The sequence below is a fragment of the Athalia rosae genome, chromosome 6, assembly GCF_917208135.1.
Source record: "Athalia rosae chromosome 6, iyAthRosa1.1, whole genome shotgun sequence".
NCBI classification, from domain to species: Eukaryota; Metazoa; Arthropoda; class Insecta; order Hymenoptera; family Athaliidae; genus Athalia; species Athalia rosae.
The window spans coordinates 15,963,121-15,985,574 of record NC_064031.1 but is presented as its reverse complement, the minus strand read 5'-3'; the positions used below and the strand labels follow the sequence as shown (position 1 = coordinate 15,985,574).

At 38.0% G+C, this 22,454-nt stretch overlaps 3 protein-coding genes across 3 annotated transcripts; 1 reads left to right on the top strand and 2 right to left on the bottom strand.

Annotated features, from left to right (window-relative positions):
- Window positions 1-11,376: 11,376 nt before the first annotated feature.
- LOC105688556 lies at window positions 11,377-16,885 on the top strand. The gene is made up of 5 exons (XM_020853873.2): window positions 11,377-12,904; window positions 15,615-15,807; window positions 15,930-16,097; window positions 16,449-16,558; window positions 16,619-16,885. The coding sequence occupies exons 1-5, from the start codon at window positions 12,748-12,750 to the stop codon at window positions 16,783-16,785; spliced, it is 795 nt and encodes a 264-aa protein (XP_020709532.2). The 5' UTR covers window positions 11,377-12,747; the 3' UTR covers window positions 16,786-16,885.
- An 11-nt stretch (window positions 16,886-16,896) lies between these two features.
- LOC105688675 (CDK5 regulatory subunit-associated protein 3) lies at window positions 16,897-19,443 on the bottom strand. Its single transcript, XM_012405188.3, has 9 exons — window positions 19,285-19,443; window positions 18,991-19,165; window positions 18,673-18,911; window positions 18,317-18,587; window positions 18,119-18,237; window positions 17,757-18,032; window positions 17,460-17,671; window positions 17,229-17,400; window positions 16,897-17,154 (listed from the first exon to the last, which is right to left on the bottom strand). Exons 1-9 carry the CDS (start codon window positions 19,288-19,290, stop codon window positions 17,083-17,085), a joined length of 1,542 nt encoding a protein of 513 aa, XP_012260611.2. The 5' UTR covers window positions 19,291-19,443; the 3' UTR covers window positions 16,897-17,082.
- Window positions 19,444-19,546: 103 nt separating this feature from the next.
- Window positions 19,547-21,280, bottom strand: LOC105688676 (transmembrane emp24 domain-containing protein 3-like). Its single transcript, XM_012405189.3, has 3 exons — window positions 20,954-21,280; window positions 20,403-20,648; window positions 19,547-20,311 (listed from the first exon to the last, which is right to left on the bottom strand). Exons 1-3 carry the CDS (start codon window positions 21,107-21,109, stop codon window positions 20,084-20,086), a joined length of 630 nt encoding a protein of 209 aa, XP_012260612.1. The 5' UTR covers window positions 21,110-21,280; the 3' UTR covers window positions 19,547-20,083.
- Window positions 21,281-22,454: the final 1,174 nt, after the last annotated feature.

The window sequence follows — 22,454 nt, the reverse complement described above, 5'->3', positions numbered from 1 at the left end:
TCGGTGGCCCTCCGACGATTGCCTCACGTCGAACCCTGACGACGACCCGATCGTATTTTTGCTAAGGTGATCGATGCCGTTTCCCCGCGCAAACAAGTGGCGGGATTATGATACCTTGAAAAAAGGAGAGTAAGAAAAAAATAAATAACTATATACCTGTACGACCCCGCGATCCCGATTTGAATCCAGATCGCATCGCGGGCTATCGTTGACTTTTTCCAAAGAGTCGGCGACCATTTTCCACCCTTGATTGAGCATCGTCGCGTGATTTCAATTTCCGAATTTTTCGAAGTCGTCGAAGTCTCTTGAGATTGAATTTTCAAGAAAGCAAATTACTATCGGTGCAGCTTGATGAATAATCAATCAAAATTCTTTCAATAATTAACTTGACATTCCCGATAATTACTAGGGACTCGAGTAACTTAGCTGTGGACAAAACTTGTCTTATAAAAAAGATGATAATGTTTTCTCTTGTTCGCGATGTTTTTTTAATCCAATGTAATTCGATCATTCGAACGTTTTTTTCTCGTTTTTTTATTCAGTTTCCTTTCTTTTTCAAATGATAAATTTACCTAGATTTCAGTTGACAAGTAAAGCACCTGCAATTCCCCTACTGAAGTGCATTGTTGATGCTAAAAGCTCTTCGGCTCTCGGAACGCCTAGCGTAATGGGATCTGAAATATTATTCATTATTTTTTCGTTCTTTTTTTTTTTTTTTTTTTGGGTGGGCTGATTTTTTCATTTTTCATTTTCGTCATGCCCCGAACAGAGCGACAGTTTTTTCATTTTCACGTGTGGACAAAACTTGACCTGATTCTCATCGACGTAATAATTATTTATTTTTGGATACTGCACCCTGAAATTTCTCTCTCTTTTTTTTTCTCATCCTACTGCAGTGAAACGTATTATCTGGGAGTGTACGCAAATCGTGGGCGCACTACGTATCGATTCGAAATAAATAATCGACAAAATTAAAATAGAAAATGCAGTAATGAAATCGTACTGAAAAAAACTATAACCGATAAGATGCTCGAGTTTAATTCTGGAGCATTATACGACGTATGTATAACGTACCTATATTCATACAGAAAATCGTTAGAAAGTACTCGACATTATACGCAAATTCATCATTACATTGGCTTGAAAATTGTCGGATCAACTCCGAGTTCAGAGGATTTGAAAACGATGAATTAGTACGACCATAGATATTATATTGAATTCGATGCGTTAATCGATGACGTAAAATTAATGAATATCAATAACATATTCCATTCGTTCGACAAAGATCCATACGTCAGCTACATGTGAGTCGTTGTAGGGTGAACTGGAGGGCAAATCAGAGAAAAACAAAAGGGAGAATTATTTCGGAGCAGATCGCTTAGGAGATTAATTTACGTAATCTAGTTATCGCGAAACGAGGATTGCTGCAGAGTCAGGGATCGGGAAAGGTTCGAAAAAAAGGAGTAAAAAACAAAAAAAAACGAAATAAATAAGTAGATGTAAAATAGAAAAAAAATAGCGGAAAATTAAAAGGGACGGCAAATGGCGAAGGCGTCCTAGTAATTTCCGGTTAAAATTGCATCCTTCTAAATCATCTAAAAGTTGTTTCAAGCTTTCAATTTGTTTCCGATGTGACACGTACGCCATATTTACGTACACGTATTTAAATAAATCGATCGGGGTGTCCAGAACCCCGCGGACGATCGCTAAATTCCGCGGAGTGCAACGCTATAAATATATTTACGGATAAAATAAATTCGTTCGGTATCACGCACGTACACCCGGTCGACAGATGTGAGAATAACGCACGAGTCGGCGAGTATGTAGCTTTAATGAGTATAAATTTTGAATTATAAGTTCCCCAGATACATTCTCACCTATATGTTAAACACATTTCGCGAAGCCAGGATAACAGTCGGTAGGTATGCACACGCCTTCTTACATACCCGTGTGTCTGTGTGTGTGTGTGTGTGCAAAGCATCCGAATCAGGGGGTAGAATTAACATAACATCTGTGAGAGCCAAGAGAAAAGCCGGCGAGACGTCAGGACGCTTTCACAAACAAATTGTATTACCAAGTACTCCTTTACCTCCCCGATTCACCCTCTTCTCTTCCCTCTTCCCTCTTCCCTTTTCCTCGCCCTCTCCCTCTAACCTCCTCACCTCGCTTTCGACTTACTCACAAAACCTGGAGGACCTCCACCCGTACCCTCGTTCAAATAAGAAGCGGGTCGATCAAATGGATTTAATACTTTTATGTACTACATCTTTTTTTCAAGTCATCTTTTTTCACTTCTTTGTTCCCCTTCTTCTTCTTCTTCTTTATTTTATTATAAAATTTTTCCTTTTTTTTTTTTCACCTCCCTAAAACTGCACCGCATATATTTTACGTACATAGGTAACATATATTATTATACTTTCGTCGAAAAGTGCGTGCCTTTGCCACCCCCGGCGGCGGGGTAACACTTGTGTACTTTTACGCTGTAAAATGGTTTTCGCAAGGAATTGGGGTGGAAGGAAAGAAAAAAATAGAACAAACAGAAATATATCGCGATATTAGGAAGAGGAGAACAAAAAAAAAAAACCTCGATATTCCATCGACATCGTTTCCGCGATATCAACCGTGTAACTAGGACCGTAACGAGGGCGTGTTACGATATCGCCATCCGCGGATTTAACGTCCTGCAGGAATGAAAACTAGTGGGAATTATAGGGGGGGATTTTATTTCCTTCGAAACAATGTGAAAAGTTGTACGACACAGACCGGTGTTATGTGCGTTATAACCCTATCTGCGAATGTCCGGTTTCGCGTACCGCGGTACGTGTGTAACGGGGGATGGAGGTATCACACTTACGGATATTTCGCTCGATGAATGAGATTGAAATATTTTCTTCCGACGAACGAACTCTATCTGCGTCATAACCCCGGTATAACCATTTTGCATGACATCGTTTCAACCGAGATTTCTACAGAGATCAGAAATACAATCACGGAACGTAAAGTCGAACGCCATTCTGGAGGAAGGGACACAATTTTCTATCATTTCCACCTTAATCTACGCCAAGATTCTAAATGACATCCTGATTCGACTATATGTGTCATCGATTTTTCGTCACTATTCAAGCGCTATTTTTCCATCATCTTTCTCTCAAACAATCAACGATTCTTTGTATATAAGTTCATGCTACATCGTACTACGAATTCGATGAGAAAAAAAAATAAAAAAACTCTTGAAAAAAACCAATTGACGTGAGATAACCTAATCGATTATCAATAAGTGTCTATAATTATATTCGGATCTATTTTTGGTGATAATTCACGTGATTCGATTGATAATTTTGACAAGCTGTGTATATAAGCCTGCACTTGACAACCGATCTGGACGCGTTAAATTTCAAGGTGGTTATCTATTATCTATTAAGCAAAACTCTCGTGATCCAGCACCTGGTTCATTGCGTAATATATATAATACATCGATAACTGATAATTATAATTGGTGATCCAGATAACTTAGATTTTGGGGAAACGAGCTATCAAATTTATATTCAAAGGGATACCCAAGTTTCTCAACTTTGAGGACGACCTTACATCGAAACTAGGATAACAATTTAGCGTGATAAATCATGCGGGATATTCGATCACGGTGAATCCATCGTCAAATTAACGGGTGAAGTAGAAAATGGAAGAAAAATGAATGAGTCGCGAATAAGGGAGGTATGGGATTTTTATTCGAACGTATAAGTCGGTGTTCCTTTTGCACACGTCGTTATATGGACGCCGATGAAATTTTAGTTGCAGAAATGTTCAAGGAAATCATGATTCTGTAATAAAAGGTCATCATAATAATGTGGGTACCGCCCGTAATTGGTTTGAATCTAAATGTAACTTTCAATTAGACGGTTATATCTGCGCTAGTGTCGAAATCATATACGCAGTTTTTATTTTTAGACGGTACAACGTAATGAAAATTACCATTTGGTTTTTGTATTTCCATTCTATTGAAGTTATATCATTTTGCGCCCTCATGTTCGCTTTATCCGGCAATATCCGTCTCTTTCTTCGTCTCCGTGTGGCGCGGAGATGAGATGTAAAGTAGAATACATATAGGAGTTAATCGGGCGTTTTGAACGCATAACGGACGATGTTTATAAATGACAGCGGTGACGAAATGACGGTATGAAAATTAGGATGGACAATAGTTTCGGTTAATCCGTAAATCCGTGAAGGGTTTTCTCACGTTAACAACGCCTTTCTCGAGCAAACGGCAGAACGGTATCTGGTTTACGATGTCATCGGGCGTTAATCAATTTTGATACTCCCCTTTGTAAAGTCTGAATAAAGCGTTATTAGGAATTTTAATGACACTGTATTAATGGTGGAATTTTAATTCTACTAATTCGATCGTCGTTCGCAAACCTCAAAATGTTCCTCCTCGTGCGCAGAACGATCGAACAGCGCTCGTCGGAAAAACCAACTTCTGCCATAATTCAACCTCTGAGATAATTCCTCGATAATTGTAATGCACCGAATTGAATGTGGGTACCTATCGGTAATAGATATTACATCACATGGCCGCTTGGCTTACGATACAAGCGGCCTGATATGCGTGGTAGATAGGGAAGATTTTTTGATGCTATAAATTTAGCAAATTAATTATTCCGGAGGAGTTCACGAATTGGTGTACAATTTCTGAACACATAATAATATGTTACGTACCTCAAAATTTCTATGTCGGTTTGCCCAATTGTTTGTCACAAAGCGTATAGGAGATTGCGCACAATTTATAATTACGTCACCGATTGACATTTTTCCGCCCACTCATAGATCTATATAACCAGCCAACAGACCGATATCGATCGTCTGACAAATTGACCGATTTTAGGAAAGCGTAATCTTCACCGTTTGATTCGTGGTGAAAATTGCAGCGACGAATAAGATGATTGGGATGTTCAAAGCGACAAATTCAGTCCAAACGAGCGGAAATGAAAAAAGATTTTGGCCGTTTAGTAGGGTGGGTTGAAAAAAAGTTATTTTTTTTTATTTTCTTTGCATGAGGGTAGAATTTGTACCTTATGAAAAAAGAGAAAATTTTTCAAATGTGGAAAACATTTTTTACTTGATATTTTGAGGTAGCCCACTCGTTTTTGAAATAAATATTTAATCGAGTGGGGTACTATTCGAGTTTCTCAGTCTTCGAGGGAGCCCGAGCTTTGCTGGAGTCAGCGTAGCCAGCAGCACACCGCTTTGTTGTGAGACGTCACCTTCGAGGCTGTGCAGAGGTGACGCCCCACAACAAACCGCTACCCTGCTGGCTACCTGACTCCAGCTAAGCTTGGGCTCCCTCGTAAACCGAGAAATTCGAATATTTCGACCCACGCAGGGATTGCGATGAATCAAAGTAGGTCTACGACTAAATCCAATCGATATGTCTTAATTTTTCTGCTCCCAACAGCGAATAATTGATGATCACTCGATCGATTTTTGAGCAATAAATAAATCATTGTTTCAATTGGATTTAATATGCTTTTCTTACGTATTTTGACCTCAGGAATCCGATTCTGGAAGAAAAATTGATCTATCTCTAAAATTGACTGAGTTATCGCCAATTTTCAGCTTTTTGGGGTCAAAAATAAAAAATTGATTTTTTAGTCTATATTAATGTAATTTGAGCTCAGGAATCCGAATCCGGAAGAAAAATTGATCTATCTGCAAAAATAACCGAGTTATACCCATTTTTTCGCATTTTTTCGCATAAATTCGAGGATATCTCGAAGGGAAAAAATCGTAGCTCAATTTGGACGACGGATTCGTGTTCCTGAGGTCAAAATACATAAGAAAAGTGCCATACGATCAATTTTAAAAAATAAAAATTTTTGGCCAAAATTTGAGATTTTTCCAAGGGGTACCCCTTACGATTTTTTCAAATTTCGGCCAAAAATTTTTATTTTTTAAAATTGATCGTATGGCACTTTTCTTATGTATTTTGACCTCAGGAACACGAATCCGTTGTCCAAATTGAGCTACGATTTTTTCCCTTCGAGATATCTTCAAATTTGTACCTAAAAATACGTAAAAATGAGGATAGCTCGGTAATTTTTGAACATAGACCAATTTTTCTTTCAGATTCGGATTCCTGAGCTCAAATTACATTAATATAGACCAAAATATCAATTATTTATTTTTGACCCCAAAAAGCTGAAAATTGGCGATAACTCGGTCAATTTTAGAGATAGATCAATTTTCCTTCCAGATTCGGATTCCTGAAGTCAAAATACGCAAGAAAAGTATATTAAACTCAATTGAAACAATGATTTATTTATTGCTCAAAAATCGATCGAGTAATCAACAATTATTCGCTGTTGGGAGCAGAAAAATTAAGACATATCGATTGGATTTAGTCGTAGACCCACTTTGATTCATCGCAATCCATGCATGGGTCGAAATATTCAAAAATTTCTCGGTCTACGAGGGAGCCTGAGCTTATCTGGAGTCAGGTAGCCACGGGCGCGCGGTTTGTTGTGGGGCGTCACCTCTGCACAGCCTCGAAGGTGACGTCTCATCACAAAGCGCTACGTTGCTGGCTACGCTGACTCCAGCAAAGCTCGGACTATCTCGTAGACTGAGAAACTCGAATAGTACCCCACTGGATTAATTATTTATTTCAAAAACGAGTGGGCTACCTCAAAATATCAAGTAAAAAATGTTTTCCACATTTGAAAAATTTTCTCTTTTTTCATAAGGTACAAATTCTACCCTCATGCAAAAAAAATAAAAAAAAAATTTTTCCCTACCCACCCTACCGTTTAGCCGGTCAGACGTAACGAGAAAACTAGAAATCGACGGAACGTCGAAATTCTGACGCGATTATAATAACGAGCCGATATTATCCAACACCCACAATTTTCTCCTTCCATAGATGCGGTAAAAAAAGAAAAAATAATAAACATGAGTCGCTACGATGTTTCTCGTTAAGTATTGTGCTTCTGCAAGAAAATGTCTTTTGCAGATCGAGCTTTTGAACTGTAGCGTGGCATAATCCATTGTATAAAATTGTCAAGACAGTTTTTTCGACCTCCTAGTCGCAGTAGTTCAAGTCGGTTTCTGAAACATTACAAGATATTGTCTGTGGCTCGGAGCTTGGAGAAATATTTCTAAGAACCGGGTGCAGTGCATTGGACAGAAAAGCTCTTTCATCTTCCGCCAGCTAATAAGGGTCGCCTGGCTGCGTTTAAAATTAGAATTACCAATCCCGGATCCGGAAAATCATCCTCAGATATAATATCGATTTCTTTATTTATTGCTTCATTTATTTATCTTGCGATACCGCACTACGTGAGAATTCATTGGCCGCGGTACCAACGTACACGGCTTCTGAATTTATCAATTTCATACATTTTTCGAGTCCATCGGCATCGTAGATGCGGAAGCTGCGAAAAAGACCGAGGTGTTGAAAATGACACAATCACAGTCGCCAACTATTACCGGATTCGCCGTGTCCAACCGTGCGTTAAAACGATGCCCCATTATCGTTTTTCGAAAGTAATCCTTTTTGTCCGGGAAAGGACTGTATAAAGAGGAAAACGGAGTTGGGGATCACATCGCATTTCCCAACGGACCGGTGCTCGAATTGCCGATCGGTAAACTCGTTCGCTAAAAAAGAACTTTTATCGGATAAAATTTTTTAATGCGATCTACATAACGTGAAACGAGATAAGAAACACGTAAAGTGAATTACATATCATGTACAAATGTATTCGGCACGAAGTGGATAACGTACGCGTGTAGTATGCATGTTCAATGTACGGAGTGTATTTACCTAATACACATAGACGCGTTTCCTTGCACAAATTGCAGGTACTGCAGACTCCAGAAGCCACGAACCAATGTAACAATGGGATTTGCCACCCACGCATTCGCTTTCCTCTTCCATATCCTCGTTTCGTTTCGGATTATCCCCAGAAGTTGGCTCATGAAACCTGCAGCACCGCGCTACATAATACACCGTACAGATATACCGCAGAACAAATGTGCAGGAATACCTATAGATATCTACCTGCCGGTCGAATTCAATTCTATTTGAATAATTATAACACCTTTACGCGCACTACAGATCTACGCGCGTGTAACCCCCGTCAATTATCAAGACCAACGGCACCGGCACGTGACTCAACGCTTTAAATTTACGTTCGTTCGAATTGATAACAAAATAATTAAATCCTTTTTGTTTTTTTTTTTTTTTATCAGCTTATACCTTTTATCAAAATTTGAAAAGCGTTTCGTACAATATTGTTATCTCGATTGTTATACTATGGTGGTACTAAAATTAAATATGTCTAGTATATCTAATGGAGATAACGAATGCTATCGAATAATATTCTCGTGGGATCCACTACCTGATGATGATCACTCAATCACGATTATTGGCTACCACCCACTTTTTTAACCCCATCTACGAAACGTCAAACATTAGCACGTGATTCCGCGGTGTAAAATTCGCAGAGCTACTGTCAACATTCGTTCGCTTCATCACCTTCAGATTTTCTTTCATTTTCTGACCATTAACGCGCTCGATCATCTTTCCAATAATTCAATCTCTTCGCTCGCGACCGTACCGTTTGATTGAGTTTCTTTTTCTTTTTCTATTTTTTTTTTTTTTTTTTGATTTTTCCGACTCGTCCTTTTCACAATTCACGAATACGAAATCGAAATGAAAGAGTACAATATGAAGCCAACGAAAATAATTCCTCTCAACATACACCGAGGGGGTAGCGTGTAATTAAAAGCATTATCGAAAGAAAAAAAAAATTGTGTGGGTAGTATGCATCAATGACTAATTGGACAAAATTGTGAATCGAGATTAACTTCGTGACAAATTATGCAGGGTAAATGTACTCGTTCGTATCGCAGGCGATCAAGTTCGTGGTAATTAATCTGCCGAAGAGTGAAATGATTTCAGAATTTTCTGAAACTCTCACCCTTATGTTGAGATCAATACAGATTGTAAAAAAAGACAATGAGCTTTTTTCAAATAATTGCGCGAATACCTCACGTGTACGATTCTTCGACCCATCCCATTCGGATACGTTTTTATTTCTTCAAATTCGACTCGTACAAAATTGAACTGCAAATAGAAATTATATGCAGTGAAAATACGCGTATCACATGGTGCTACTTACATCCTGCAAAGATAAACGGTACAAAGGGCTCTTCCGACGAATACCTGAACAATGATTTTGCGAAGGTATAATAATTGGTCTCGTTGTATACCTGTATACTTCCCCACGTGTGCCCGTAAATTACGCACGGGCATTAATGTGTATTATTTATAATATAGAATGGATTAATAATAATAATTCAGATAAGCGTAACACGTATCCCCTGCATTTCACTCGTCATTCCCTCTATAATGCCATCTGTGCGAAATATTTTCTCGTTGTATATTTCGCGTGTTTGATTTATGCACCAGCGGCAGCAACTCATTCCAATTCCTTACACGCGGGGAGCCCTGTTCTACTCGAATTCAAACACACATAACGTGCGAATGTATTCGCTGCCATTTTGATTTTTGTCCATTCAAGTAGTTCGTACACACGTACAAGTATGTCATGTGGATGCAGCATTTTTCACCTCATTCTCAGCCAAATGTGCAGTCAGGTGTCCCATGTATTATGCATACGTATAAATGAAACGTCAGCTAAAACTCGAGAAAATTGTTAATGCGGTTTATAAATAGAGAATTTTTTTAAGAAAAAGTCGGATATCTTCTAGTTCCTCGCAGGATTCACGAATATGAATCAAGGGCCTGCAGCCAATATTATACCATAATTAACGGGATATCCAGAATTTCGAGTTGTTTTCGCGACGTAATTTAATAATCAAAAGTCTATAAATAACATTCGCCCTCAATCAAACGAAGTTAACAATCTGTATAGTCTTTAATCGCCCGCGGTCCTCTTCAATCGATGAACGATGGGGTGATCGATCACATGCCGGAAACTACCACCCTCGATGCGATCTGCAACTGTGAGAAATAATAAATGTTGCGGCGATTAATTTATTATTAAATTTTTAAACTTGATTGTTCGAATTTTCGCAACTACTTTTTCATCATCTATACCCAGCGCATTTTACCACACTGAATATCTGAAGTGTGCACACATGTATCATAGACTATGCATGTATCGTTGAATATTCAAGATTATATTGCAATTACGTAGCTTCCCCTTGGTCTTTGCATAGATCGAATAAATTTTGATCGCCGATCGTGTCCGCCCATCATAAAACAGACTCTCATTCATGAAAACCTTATGCACATGAAAATTCCTTGCGCCCATGATTTACGACGTTGTATAATTCGTCCATGAGAAATCTGGATGGTTCGGTTCAACGATATCCGAAGTATGAAAATAAGAGGGTTTTTTTTAGTTTTAGTTTACTTTCCGAATTCTTCAGCGCGTATCGTATTTTTGAAAATATCGTGTATTTAAAAAATGTGGAATCCTTTGTTCTCCCGTACAGATACGTGTGTCTATGTACGCACATAGGTATCCGCAAACCGTGGTCGTACTCGAACAATTTAGTTAGATACACAACGATGTAAGACAATAAGTCTTCTGCAGGAAATTTCAGACGAACTTTGTTTTAACTCAATTGAATACGAGCACAGAGCGAAACAGAAGACCCTGCTGCACAGTCGAGCAAAACCTGTAATGCTAGCTTTGGTTATTCCCATTTTATGTGCTATCAACTTTCATCGTATGCCTATGACTTTTTATTTCGTTTTTGAATTCTTCTATGACTTCACTATTAGTTTTTTCGTACCGCGATGCAATGCAATAAGTTGGAGATGGGTGAATTATGTCGTTTGTCTGAAAAGTGTAGAGGGAGAAAAAAATTTTGACTCATTTAATTGAAAACCAATTTTTTTTTCGTTACCATTTTTTATTCTCATTCTATATCCTATTCTCAATTTATTCCATTACCTGCAACCGTCACCAAAAGAAAGGTAGGCGCAAGCTCTCCTCCTAATGATAATAAAAAGGAGAAAAAATTTACGATGCTTCTCTACTCGCGTTTCAATGACTTTTTAGCTATTTCAATTTATTCTCCGCGCCCAAGTCATTTCACGGGTCTTGAGCGTATTACGTTTATTTATTTTTTTTTCGTCGTCTTTTGTGGCCCAAAATTTTTTCCATCATCCGGTTACTCGAATCTTCGTTCAGGGATCAATTTCAACGAAATTGTATCAAAAATAACTGACCAGAAGACTATTTTTTAATTTTGTAGATCCATCCTGACCTAGAATTCAAGTTGGACTTTTTTTCTTCTGAAATCAAAAGAAGTCTCCAACCGTTCAATAAAAATCCACTGACCATTCGGTCAATTTTTTTGTTCCCAAGATAAACGTTGAGCAACGAAATTGGCCTAATTTTATATTCAAATAGTTCGTCTGTCACGGGAGGGTGGATATGAGACAAAAAATAAATATAAAAAAAAAAGAGCCAAACAAAATGAGAAGAAAAAAGAATAAAATTGGACTAATCTTTGACTCCCTGGGCTGGCGATGGCGATCATTGGGGAAAGTTTTGATTATAGTCAGCGTACCGCGTGGTATATCTCGACAATATTTCGCCCGTGACGTTCCTTTCTCTCGGTATGTTCACCTCGATGCTCACTTCACTTATGAAATGAAGAATATTCCTTCGTTATTCTCATTCTTTTTTTCACACCTTATATATATCCCAATTTTTCTCCACCCTAAACTTTATTTTCGACGAAATCTTTTGCCGTACGCGTATAAAATAAAATTAATTCATTGCGCAATAAAATAATCTATAATCTGCAAGATGGGTGAAAGTGAATCTTGGTATTTGTTTCCGGAAGAGTTTTGAGCTTACGTACGTACGGGGTAGGCGTTGAACTTTGTAAGTTACGACGAAGATCCCACAGTGGGTACTCTACAGTTAGGAGGGAGTTGTGGTTTCTTTACTCGTCTATGAGGTAGAAATAACAGTCACTCAAACTGTAACGTTCAAGAGTGCAGCATTAGAGTAAAATTTACTCTGATGTTGAGAATTTCGAATCATCTGACAAAACTTTGTCAATTTCAAACAGTATACACACGGTGCCCTCCACTCGTTGTTTCAAACGTGATTCATGTATAAAAAAGAAAAGCGAACGAAAATCGAAGATGGATAATTTTTTATTCTATTATCTTTTTCGTTTATTCATTTTCGCAAAAACCATCGTCTGAAAAAGCTCGAATTTTCTCCACGCGAAATCGATCGGTTGAAACTGCAAACTTCTTCCACCAAAAATTTCATCGCATCGATAAAATTACCGTAGAGATGAAGTTCGCGATAATTAACCTAATCAAACTCACTCGACGCGATGACGATGATAACGACGAACGCGCCTTGCATCGCAATCATCTGCATTTGTGCTGTGGGTACCAGAGTTGACAATCGATGGTCGGTTGCGTCATATGCACGAAGCTAATTGATAGTTCTAAAATAATTAGGTGAAAAAAAAAAAAATGTTCGAGCTGATCATCATCGTTTAAATTTTACATCCAATCACGTTGGGTACATTATGCAACGTTAATCTTGGAATAAGCACCCCATGTACCTTGATATTGCCGAACAAATATTGTTTTCGGTTTTTTTCCTCTCAAAAACGGGATAAATGATAACGTTATTGGATTCAACACTCTGGCAGTGCGTCCTGGAACGCCTTAATTAGTGTTCGATGTGCCGTTCGTTGCGTGAGATTATTACTATCCGATGGTTTACAAGCATATCGAAAAGAATTAAAAAAATAAGTTTCAAAGCTCCAGATAACGGATTACGAACGTTAATATGCGTTATGACGCTATTAGTGATCGCAACATCCCGTAACACCCAAGGTATAAATATTTTTTTCTCTCATTTCATTTGATCCTAGTTGTTTTTTATTTTATTTTATTTTTTTTATTTTTATTTTATCTCACAAAAAATCGCGAGGATGTGTTGCACGTATATTTGAATATAGGTATATACGTATGTATGCATGCATTCATAACGTTTCAGAATATTTACTCGGGGTGTAACAATTGTGTTAGCGCAAGTATATAAAATATAACACATTGCATGTATACCGTACGCGATAACGCAGGGAATGCCGAAGTAAAACAAAGCGGAATATACTAGGCGTATACATACGGTATGTAAGTAACCAAGACTAGTGACCTGGATATAGTTATATTACACCACGGCAAATCTCAACTATCCCTAACAAGTTTAATTAACGTAGTTCCCACGTATACCTGGTTCTGTACAAGGTGTGAATTCGTAGAGATCTTTTCGTAGTATACGTAGCTTGATTATTATTTGTGGACGACATTTCGAGATGAACGGATCGGGATAATCGGAAAAATTTACGGAACGGACGAGATCCACCCGTTATACATCGCCTGTTCCACGATAAAATTATCGGGCGAATTCGCGCATAGAATTTGATAGACACACCAGAGACCGACGAACTTACATTTCACTTTGTGAACGAGCCACTCTTCGGTTCCTATTCCCATCGTACTCCCACGGGAATATCCTGCATCAGTGGGATCTGAGAGCGAGATCTGCGACTTTCCTTGTAAACTTTGACGTATGAAGCGACTCGACTTTGACCTGATCTAGTAATCTTCCCTCACCCAATTTGCCCTCTCGAAGCTCCTCCCTCCTTCTCCACCCAATTAATTCTTCTCTTCAAAAAATGTCGATCCATCTTTTTATATTTGATTCAGTATTTCGTAATACGCAAATATAGTTTGTTGAGACCGAAACGAATGAATCGATTGATTGGACGGATATTATTGGAGGCATGAATTCAGAAAAGTAGGTCGAACGAAGTCGACGTTTGGTTGAAATCCCATTTCTACATTCTTTTTCATTTTCTATTTGCGTTTTTTTTTTTTCGATACAATGCGGATATTTGCAACAGCCATAGTTCCGCGGAAGTAGTATGAAATTAGGGCCTCGATAAGATTGTTTTCTTGATGCTTTCGTATTCAGTTAATTATGAAGTTCCTGCGAGGAATTACGAAAGTGTTGCCGGTCGTGATCGGCAAGCCTCCAGTTGCACCCCGAAGCTCCGGCTATCGCCAAAATCGCGCGAATATCTAGTTTTGAAAATTGTTCTGAAAAAATCTCAGATGAATAAACGAATAAATTCTGTTACCGTACGTTGTATCCGAGCGAATCGTGATTCTGATATTCACGCTCTTGCAAAGATCTTAATTTGCACGTGACAATGACCGTGACAAACTGTACAGTTACTGGTTCGCTCATTATTTTACGCACTGACCGCTATTCCGGCCAAGTTACGCGCAAACCTCGTTAACTACAATAACAAATTAACGGAAGCATTCAGGAAGTAACAATCATTTCTCCAGATTATTGGCAGTCGGTTGCAGAGAAATTAAACGCTAAACAACGAAGCTATGACGGTGCACTTTGAAACCATCCGTGGCGCTTCTTTGAGAGCTTTTACTCTCCGCTGGTCTCTGGATTCGAAGTAAAAATAATAAAAACTTCGATGAAAGATAAGTGCATGTATACAATATACCGTATCAGAGGCGTTCAATGCAACTCCGGAATAAAAGAGAGGATATCTTTTGCGCCGAAAAAACTTGAAAATTTTCACGGATATGGTGAAAACGATATACCTAATCGCGTGTACAAGTTTAAAAGTACGGTTTACATTTTATTATCACTGTTATTACTATTAGCTACTTACGCTGTATGAATAATGTCGCCGATATTTTTATATATATATACCGTTATCCTCCCACGACTTATAAGATAATGGGACACGTGTTTCCATCTTTGTCTAGCTTTTATTCCCCCTCGGGGAACGAGAAAAGGTTTTCCATTTATACCGATGCTATTGTAAAATTAGGATTACTTTGTGTTTCCTCTGATGGAATAATAACGTTGGATACGGGAGTAAGTGCAGTGTGGAAGGCTGCAACTGGTTGACGATAAATGACATTGCAATGGACAATTGCAGATGTATATCTTCCTAACGACCTGATTCTGGCAGCGAATAATAAATATGCAATTCATACCCTGTGAAGTTGCGATTATGTATACCTAAACTTTTGTACAACTACTGCGGCGAACAAAAAGGTAGGAAAAAAGAAAAAGAGAAAAGTTCACGCGGGAGGGAATAACTTTTTTCTCAACTACATAGGTATATACTTTCTTTTTACGTTACGTCGCGAAAATCAAGAGCGTTTCTTACTTTTGCCGTTGCCACTCATGGGTTTTTTGGACTTTTTTTTTTATATATGTAACCCATACTTACGCACGCCTGTAAATGTAACTACCTTCGCTAACATTTCGACCGAATTGGATTCGGCGTTCGGTGAAATTCTTTTCACATTTATAAAGTTGCGCCTCAATACGCATCAGATCGATTGAGAATTTTTATTAAATCACGTGAGTGATCGCTGGGATAAATTAATGGTTGTACCGGGTATTATACGATAGGTACACGTACCTTGGTATAGGCGAGAAAATTATTAGTAGTAATTACCGTAGGACGCAATCATGGACAATTACCGCGATATGTTTCAGGCACCGAGGTCATCCCACGGGTGCGTTCTTGGCGACGCAGATATAACGAGAGTCCAGAATCACTGTATCTTAGCTATGGCGGTAACCCATGGGGCACATCTTCGCCCACCATTTACGAAAACCACCACAAACATTTTTTAAAAAAAGAAAATATCAACACACGGAGCAACGATTCCGAGGAGATAGAAGCAGCGTAAATAATTTATATAGTTTTACATAAAGAAACGTACAATTATGACGAAACATTGTACGTTTTGATCCTCGCGTTGCGGAACTCGTCTCGGGATATTGTATCGAGAATGAATATTTTTCCAGGCCGTTTCGAGGTGCGAGTAATTCGTCGTTAAGAAGATCAAAACGGGGAGTCGTACACCTTTATAATATGGTAGTGTGTGCTACCGGGTGCAATCCGCTTGCGTACAAAGGATACGGATGTTACTGCGGTTTTTTAGGATCGGGATACACGATAGACGGAATCGATAGGTGAGCAAAAACCATTGAGAAAAATACCGTAGAGTATTGGAAAGGTTTTTTATATCCCGGCTATCTAAAATTTCGGCACGTTTGTTCGTTAAGCACCTTGATCTATATGCATGGACTCATTTAATGGGGGTTGAAAAGTTTTCGGGTCTTTTGGCAACAGGAGATAAAATATGCGGTGGAAGATTCTATCACTAACTAGGTATCTGCCCTCAAGGGAACAACTGTGGGCACGTCGATCATGTACTGAATCCTCTAGTGATCGGCTGTCGTTCGCTAAAATTAAATCAGAACTAACAGCAACAAGCGAAAAAATATTTTTAGTGATCAAATATGCGTACTTCCGAATTACAGATGTTGTAAAATGCACGACTGGTGCTACGAAGCATCGGATTGCCCAATGTTCATGGAATATTTCGTTCCGTATTACTGGAAATGTTATCGTGGATACAAACCGATATGCGGTAAGAGGATATGTCCGGCGTATGGAATTCCCGACCTCAATTTTTCTTGTGGCATTTCAGCCGTGCAACACGGAGATTGGGGAGGATCGGGATCGTGTGCGCAACGTTTGTGCGAATGCGATCGTGCATTGGCAGAATGCCTTCGTAGATATCCCTGTCCGACAACCAAAGCTGTGTGCACCTCTTCGCCGTGGAGATTGGTGCAAAACCTGTTTATGCTTTTGTGAACCGTATGATCTATTTGCTAACGAAAAAAAGACAATTCTTACAGCTAATAGTATGAATGCTGGCGAAGGTGAAAACAGTGGCGTGATTGATTTAATGAAATGAACGCAATATTTCCGTGTCATGTTTCTATATATTTTTCATAAAATATAAAATTTGTTATCTGCCGTTAAACAAATTTTGGTACATAAATAATTATCAAACCCGAAGCACAGAATCCTTAATCATTGTAGCTTATATACAGAAGCATATATATATATATATATCTCTCACACCCGTGTATCAATCCCTTCTTCTTACTAAAGAGCATTTACACCACCGGTCAAATGTACGATCCTATTTTTATACTTTTTCGATATATCTCGTTCAATCTGTAAAAAAAAAAAACAATTAATTGCAAAATTCATTCAAATGCAACAATTGCTAAGCGGACAAAACTATTAACCTCAGCTTGCAGTTCCTTGGTACGTTGAATTATAACTTTTAACGTTGGTTGCAGAGCCAGGGCTTGATTTCTCGCTTCTTCTCGCCTTTGGTTGACCAATTTTTGATTAGCAACCATTTTTTCAGTGACTTTTAATTTTTGTTTCATATTAGCGGCAAGTAGATCCACGTACCTGGAACCAATGAAACAGTAGTAAAAACTGCAAGGTATTTGAGCTCTCACTGTTTTTACCTTGGCGAATGCTTCATATTATGTAAATGCTGTACTCTGCTATCTAAAATTTCCGTAAGAAGAATCTGCACATTGTCCAACATACTCCGAGTGCTATCTACCGTAGCTAGTTGTAGCACGGGAGGAGCCTGTTGCATTTGACTCATGCTCAACAAATTATTTTTACCGACACTTTGAAATTCGTATAAACGGAGCTTTAGAAAAGCTTCGAGCTGAAATATTAACCGATTTAAGTACGAAAGAATTCAACGTAACTGATATTTATTAAAAGTACAAATATTTTTGAAGTATGGGTACCTCAAGTAGCTGATCGATGAACTCATTTCTAGTTGAAGGATTATCAAGGATTGTTAAAGCTTCAGCGCCGTTAGCAACTCCTCCGTCCACACCGGCAGATTCGACAACAATTCCAGATTCTTCGAGTGAAATATTAAAGTCGATTTCTTCAGCTGTCCCATCAGCAACTTCTATGTTACCCCAATCTATATCTCCTTCTGCACCCAAATTTATTCCCGCCTCATCATCCAATTGACCGAAATCTATTTCTTGTCTGGATTCGTCTCCAAAATCAATCTATGGAAATGAATGCAAAGACTATATATTAGTGAAACCGAAAAGTATAGAGAAAAAATTTCTTTCCTGAAAATTTTTTTAGCTACCTCGTTATCTTTTTGAGTTTCTTCCTCATCGTCGTCAAAATTCAAATTCATAGATGTATCATCTATCGACAACGGCGCTTCTCCATAGGTCCATTCATAAGTAGTTGTGTTTCCCTTATCTAAAATACAATGATTCGAGTTACCTCACAATTTTCATCTACACAATTGAAAACCTTTGCAGCTCTAAGAAAGACTTACCAATTATGTATTTGATCATTGGAACACAGCCTCCATCATGTTGCCTTCCCAACGTAAATTCAACAAACAAACTATAAAATTCGACAACGTTATCAATAGCCTTTGTTTTCTTGACCAGTCTTTCATAGATTTCCGGTAATTCTTTCACTCTCTCCATTAATTCCCTCTTTATTCTTGTCCCAGGAATTCCAAGCTGCTTACAGAGTGTATTGAACTCAGTACGTGCTATATTTTCTGATTTTTTGTACTCTGCTTCCTTTTTTTCCAAGTCCTGATCAAAAACATATACCAATCAAATTTGAAGAACTGTGAATATTATCTCATCTAAAAAATTGAACAAGGATATCGGTAATTACATTTTGCATCTGTTCCAACTTTTGGATTTGTTTTTTGAAGCTGGGTACTTCATAGTTAATATTTCTGATGAGCATCTGAGCAGCCTCAGCAAGATAGATGTTGTCCTTTTCATAAAGCCGGATAATTTCCTGCCAGTCTTTCATTCTCTGAGAGCCATAGCGTCCAAACAAATTTTTGGAATCAACTTCGGTTTCTTTTAGAATCTCGATTATTTTTTTACAATGAAAGTAATTGATGTCTACAATACGAGAAAATTTTTTTATTGTAATTATGCAAACGTGACAAGTTCAGATGAAAGGTGGAAGAATAATTATTACAGGTGCCAGATAGCAGCTGAGCAATCCCTTCGTGAACAGGCATATCCTGGATAGCGTTATTAATTTTTTCTCTGATGTTTATAACATTCGGCTGCCAGTCCCTGCTGCAATGCCGTCTGTTTATTAACCATTCCAATAACTTTCCTGCATTAATGTCAATCGGAATATCCTGCTCCTGAATTATAAATAATAAATATAGATCAGTTTATTTTGAGGTTACACCCTAAACAGAAACTAGTAATACAGTAAAGTTAACTTCGAACAATATAACTGGATGAGCTTAGGAATAATTACCTGCATTTCTTCAAATTTGATAGGAAACGTGTATTTGAATTAAATATTATCACTGATATTTTTAATGTTTACAACGGAACACGCTCCGAAACCAAACCGAAACAGCTGTTCTGTTGACGTTTCACGAAGTCAGTGCCAACCACAGAATGTGCATAAATACACGGCGCGTGCGTCATAAAAGCGATCACGTATAGTTTTTATCGTAGATTTGGGACATGATATAAAAAGGCAAATCTGCCCAGTATTAAATTACTAAATGATGGAATTGTTCACGCAAATATTTTAATCATTTATATTACACACATACAATATAAATAACATTACTTTGTATGCTGGCATCACTTATACAGTCGATTTTAGACATAGGTTTTTCCTAGTGAAAATTCACTGTCTCAAGTGCTACATTATCTCAATGTTTTACACGATATAACAGCACCTAGATATTAACTCGTACTTCTATCTAAAGTGAAAAGTCCTATAATGTATAAATTAGATCCCCAAATAAATATACACATTAAACGTCGCGGAGTTGCAAAATTACGTACGAACTAAAAACGCATCCATTATTTGAATGCAACGTTTCATCGCCCCCATTCAACATACAACAATATCTCCACGTTAGGTCGCCGCACCCAGTGAACTAGCCTTGGATAGAGAATATTCTAGCGCTGATTTACAGGGCAGAAATTTCTCTTGAGATTTTTTTAATCCTGCCGAATAATTGAGCGTTGAATCTCGTCGATTACAAATAGGTTTCTCATAGACTGATTTGATTGTGAATGCATTGCACTTAAAGTAACTATAACTTTTGGTAAGGGTTTCGTTCAGTGAAAAAGTTTCTCAGGACAAATACTTGTCCCACAGTTATAACCAGGACTGCTATGGTCTCCATAACTGACCACCACATAACACGTTCGTTCAAATCTTCAGCACGCTTTCGTCCTTGTGCTTCTCGCAACCGGTGATGAGTTTGGTAGTCCAGAATACTGTTCAGATTTTTGTGGACTTCTTGTGCTGAAGACTCCATCTATTAAAAAACAAGTGCTAAATTATGTAGTAAATCTCAAAAAACACGACTTGCAGTGCGGTATAATAATCATACCCATTGATCAACTTACCTGAGTCATAACTGTCACATGCTCGCCTAAACCAGGGAGTGGAAGTTCATCTCCAACCTGGAAGTCCATGTATACAAGCTTATGGGAAAATGTTGAAAATTCGTTACTGAAGCAAGCCTTATAGATTCCAGACATTGCTGGCACAAATGTGTGCGAGTCAAACTGTGTTTTCACTTGGCGATAGATTATCTCCTTGTTTGGTGCTTCTAGCGTAACATCCACATCATACTGGCCACCAGTTACCACCTGGTTGGAATAATAATTAATAAATTTTAAAAGAGCAAAGCAAACGTTCAAAATAAAGTGGTGCCTCAAAGACTGCTAGGCTGATAGAAAAAACACAACTGCTGAAAATATTTTAGGCTTATATGCCTATGATGAAATGGAAAGTAATTTCAAATGATCGAAAGTCTATAAATAATTCGTACAGAGCTAGTCTCGTCGATTTAAAATGCCCCTCCCTCTAGAATGGGCAACTGATGTTTTCAACATAGTAATGGGCACATGAAGGTTAGAATCAAGATGAGATTGTAGTAGAGTAATAAACGTACCTGGAATTCAAGAGTAGACGAGACATTTTTCTCAATTTCTTGATAGAAGCACTCTTTGGCATTATCGGGTAATTCGAAGGTTAGTTCAACGCTACCTGCGTGAAATACAGCACCGAAAAGTGAAGCAAGCAGAAACCACGTCATCCAGCAGTCCATTTTAACGTATACGCTATCAAATTTGCATTTATACAATATTCGAGATTCTTATTAAGAAAAACGCTGCCCTCCACGTCAAAATAACCTCCGCTATCAATAACTTATACAATTATCAAACAAGCTATTTTAACGTGGCCGGAAACTGACTGCCGATTCACGACTAACTTTGACAGCGACAGTGACATCTGGTAAATAATATTTTCACCGTACATTTCCCGCGCTCACGCGAATGTCCATAGCGATTTATGAAATGAGTGTCAGTACTGACATTCACCAGAAATTTCTAAACCATTTTGCATTACTTTTTAATTGATATGGCATCGATAATTCAAAATAGAAATTTTGTAATCAGTGATACAGAAGACGACGATGACGTTTTCTGTATCTTGAACGAAGACAACGAATATTATCTCGCCGAAATTGCTCCCTCCAGCCAAGAACAAGCAGGGAATATTTCGAAGATGAAATCTGCAATGAAAAAAAAATCCTATCATCAGGGTGAAAGTAAAATGGATATTGCTTTAATCATGGAAATTAATTACCAATACGAAGATTCTAAAGAGATTCACAAAATACATCAGCAACTCTAACTATTCGAGACCATAATCTGCTATAATTTTCTCGTAGAAATTTTTTATAATCTCTATATGTTGAAGCAGAAGGCACGGGAATTTCTGGGATAAATAATTCAACGAAAGAAAACCAACGGGAGATCCCAACTATGCGAAAAAATAATAATATAGTAGTAGCAGAAGAAAAATTTGCATCTAAGGATGCAGCTGCAAAGAAGATACAAGAATATTGGCGGAGGTACTTTTCTCGACGGAATTTTGCACGGCTCCGAGATTTGCTGAGAAAATTTAATAATAACGGATCTAATAATCACTCCGTAATTCTACGATCCGTAAATCCGAGAGAATCTGATTTTATGGATCGAGCTAGTGGAACATTTATTCGCTTTCGATTATCTGGAGAAACTTTCCCACCTTCTATAGTCTACAAAATTTTTACTAATTACCCAATCGTGGACCTATGCAAACAAGTTACTTTAAACATTACTGGAAATAACATAAAGGGAAACCATTCTCCGGGAATACGAACAACTTCTTATCGCGAACGACCCAGAGTTGTAGACAAAAACAATTGGAGATTGTTTTCGGGTTCGTTTTTAGACTCTGCTTCGTCACAAATATTTAATACCACCATCATCGTCCATAAAAAATTAAATCCGAACATCCGAACGATGACCAAACGCGATAAGGGAAAAATCTATGGCACGATGACTAAGAAAGAGCGTAAATCGAAATTAGAGATGATAAAACGTCTCTACGAAGAGGGAAGAAAA

What these genes read in the sequence shown, in the direction of transcription:
- LOC105688676 (XM_012405189.3), bottom strand. Translation starts at nt 21,109, where the DNA reads ATGGACTGCTGGATGACGTGGTTTCTGCTTGCTTCACTTTTCGGTGCT. An exon ending in CGTCTACTCTTGAATTCCAG is followed by an intron (nt 20,649 to 20,953) that starts GTACGTTTATTA and finishes TATTCCAACCAG; the next exon opens with GTGGTAACTGGTGGCCAGTA. An exon ending in ATGTGACAGTTATGACTCAG is followed by an intron (nt 20,312 to 20,402) that starts GTAAGTTGATCA and finishes GTTTTTTAATAG; the next exon opens with ATGGAGTCTTCAGCACAAGA.
- LOC105688556 (XM_020853873.2), top strand. Translation starts at nt 12,748, where the DNA reads ATGTGCCGTTCGTTGCGTGAGATTATTACTATCCGATGGTTTACAAGC. An exon ending in TCCGAGGAGATAGAAGCAGC is followed by an intron (nt 15,808 to 15,929) that starts GTAAATAATTTA and finishes ATATTTTTCCAG; the next exon opens with GCCGTTTCGAGGTGCGAGTA. An exon ending in ACGATAGACGGAATCGATAG is followed by an intron (nt 16,098 to 16,448) that starts GTGAGCAAAAAC and finishes TCCGAATTACAG; the next exon opens with ATGTTGTAAAATGCACGACT.
- LOC105688675 (XM_012405188.3), bottom strand. An exon ending in TCAGCTGCTATCTGGCACCT is followed by an intron (nt 18,912 to 18,990) that starts GTAATAATTATT and finishes CTCGTATTGTAG; the next exon opens with ACATCAATTACTTTCATTGT. An exon ending in AGTTGGAACAGATGCAAAAT is followed by an intron (nt 18,588 to 18,672) that starts GTAATTACCGAT and finishes GTTTTTGATCAG; the next exon opens with GACTTGGAAAAAAAGGAAGC.